Source organism: Meleagris gallopavo, chromosome 11 (genome assembly GCF_000146605.3).
Source record: "Meleagris gallopavo isolate NT-WF06-2002-E0010 breed Aviagen turkey brand Nicholas breeding stock chromosome 11, Turkey_5.1, whole genome shotgun sequence".
Classification (NCBI taxonomy): Eukaryota; Metazoa; Chordata; class Aves; order Galliformes; family Phasianidae; genus Meleagris; species Meleagris gallopavo.
Genome location: NC_015021.2, coordinates 14,664,691 through 14,665,791, shown reverse-complemented (window position 1 = coordinate 14,665,791; position 1,101 = coordinate 14,664,691). Strand labels below are relative to the sequence as shown.

Below are 1,101 nucleotides of genomic sequence, written 5' to 3'. Positions count from 1 at the left end.
AAAGGTTAAGCAGCAATGAAAGTGGCTGAGAGGGAGCAAAACTGTCCACAGATTTTTTTACTGCCCCATTGTGCTAGTCCCTCTCTTCAAAAGTCCCTCTTTAAAGGACCAGAACAGAGACACCCTCGTAACAGACAGGGGCTGCACAGTATAACTTTGCCAGGTGCTGCTTCAAACAGGGCTTTTATTTGCCAGTCTGGAAGGGGCTGGCCCAGAACCCACTGGAAAAGAAGACACAGGCCCTTTTTTGCTCCTCCTGCTGTCATTCCTAGCTGAATGACATTTGGATGGTATGTTCTAGTGACGGCTGGAGACCAGCCCTTTAACTTTGGACATCTTCTTTGTGGGCTGCCTTTGTTCTGTGTGTGGAGGGCACTCTCGCTCTACCAGCTGCTGTTCCATCTCCTGTGCCGACGACGAGGCTGTAGCTTTTAATGTTTTCTTTATGTTTGTGACCTGGCCAAGAAGAGACAGTGAGTCAGCACCTGCTTCCTTCTCTCTTTGCATTAGAAACTCTTTTCATAAACATGCTGGAAATCCCTTGGAGTACACGGGAGTGGGGGCTATCAAAAACTCACCCACCATAAACAGACTCTGCATTTGAGTTTTAAGAGGCAAAATTTTGTGCTCACTTAAAGCCAGCATTCTTATAAGCCATACTGGACTCCGACTGGAAACAACTAGAGATTACCTACTTCTTCTAAGAGACAAAAATACAATATTATTCAATCTTCCTGGTTGGCCAAAGGGAGCTACTATTGCCTTGGTGCAGAAGTCAGCCATCTTACCATTAGATTGGCCAGAAGCAGCAGGGACAAAGGAGTCAAAGAGAACCAAATGCATGCTTCCAACTGCACTCAAAAACAAAAAGGAAAATGCCACTTGATCTGTCTGGCTGAGCCATGGATATTTGCTAGAAGCAGGAACAGGAACTGGTCCGTGGGAGGGAGGAGTAGTGCTCCCACTACTCTGGCTGAAAAGGAGAGACAAAGCACCAGGCACCGTACCTTGTCTTATGAAACTCTGTAGGACTCACCAGTGATACAATCAGCAAACACTAAAAACAGAAAAAGAAAGAAAAAAAAGAAAAAGGAAAAAAAA

The 1,101-nt window shown here is 45.3% G+C and overlaps 1 protein-coding gene across 3 annotated transcripts in view; it reads right to left on the bottom strand.

Annotated features, from left to right (window-relative positions):
• Positions 1–151: 151 nt before the first annotated feature.
• Positions 152–1,101, bottom strand: part of COPS7B (COP9 signalosome subunit 7B) — a 12,584-nt gene continuing 11,634 nt past the window's right edge. For 2 of the 3 annotated variants that reach the window (XM_019619079.2, XM_003209139.4), the window contains exon 7: positions 152–456. In XM_019619079.2, coding sequence (XP_019474624.1) covers positions 298–456 — 159 coding nt within the window. In that variant the 3' untranslated portion in view covers positions 152–297. Of the gene's footprint in view, positions 457–899; positions 1,058–1,101 lie in introns of those variants that run through there. The other variant, XM_019619078.2, reaches the window with a different exon arrangement.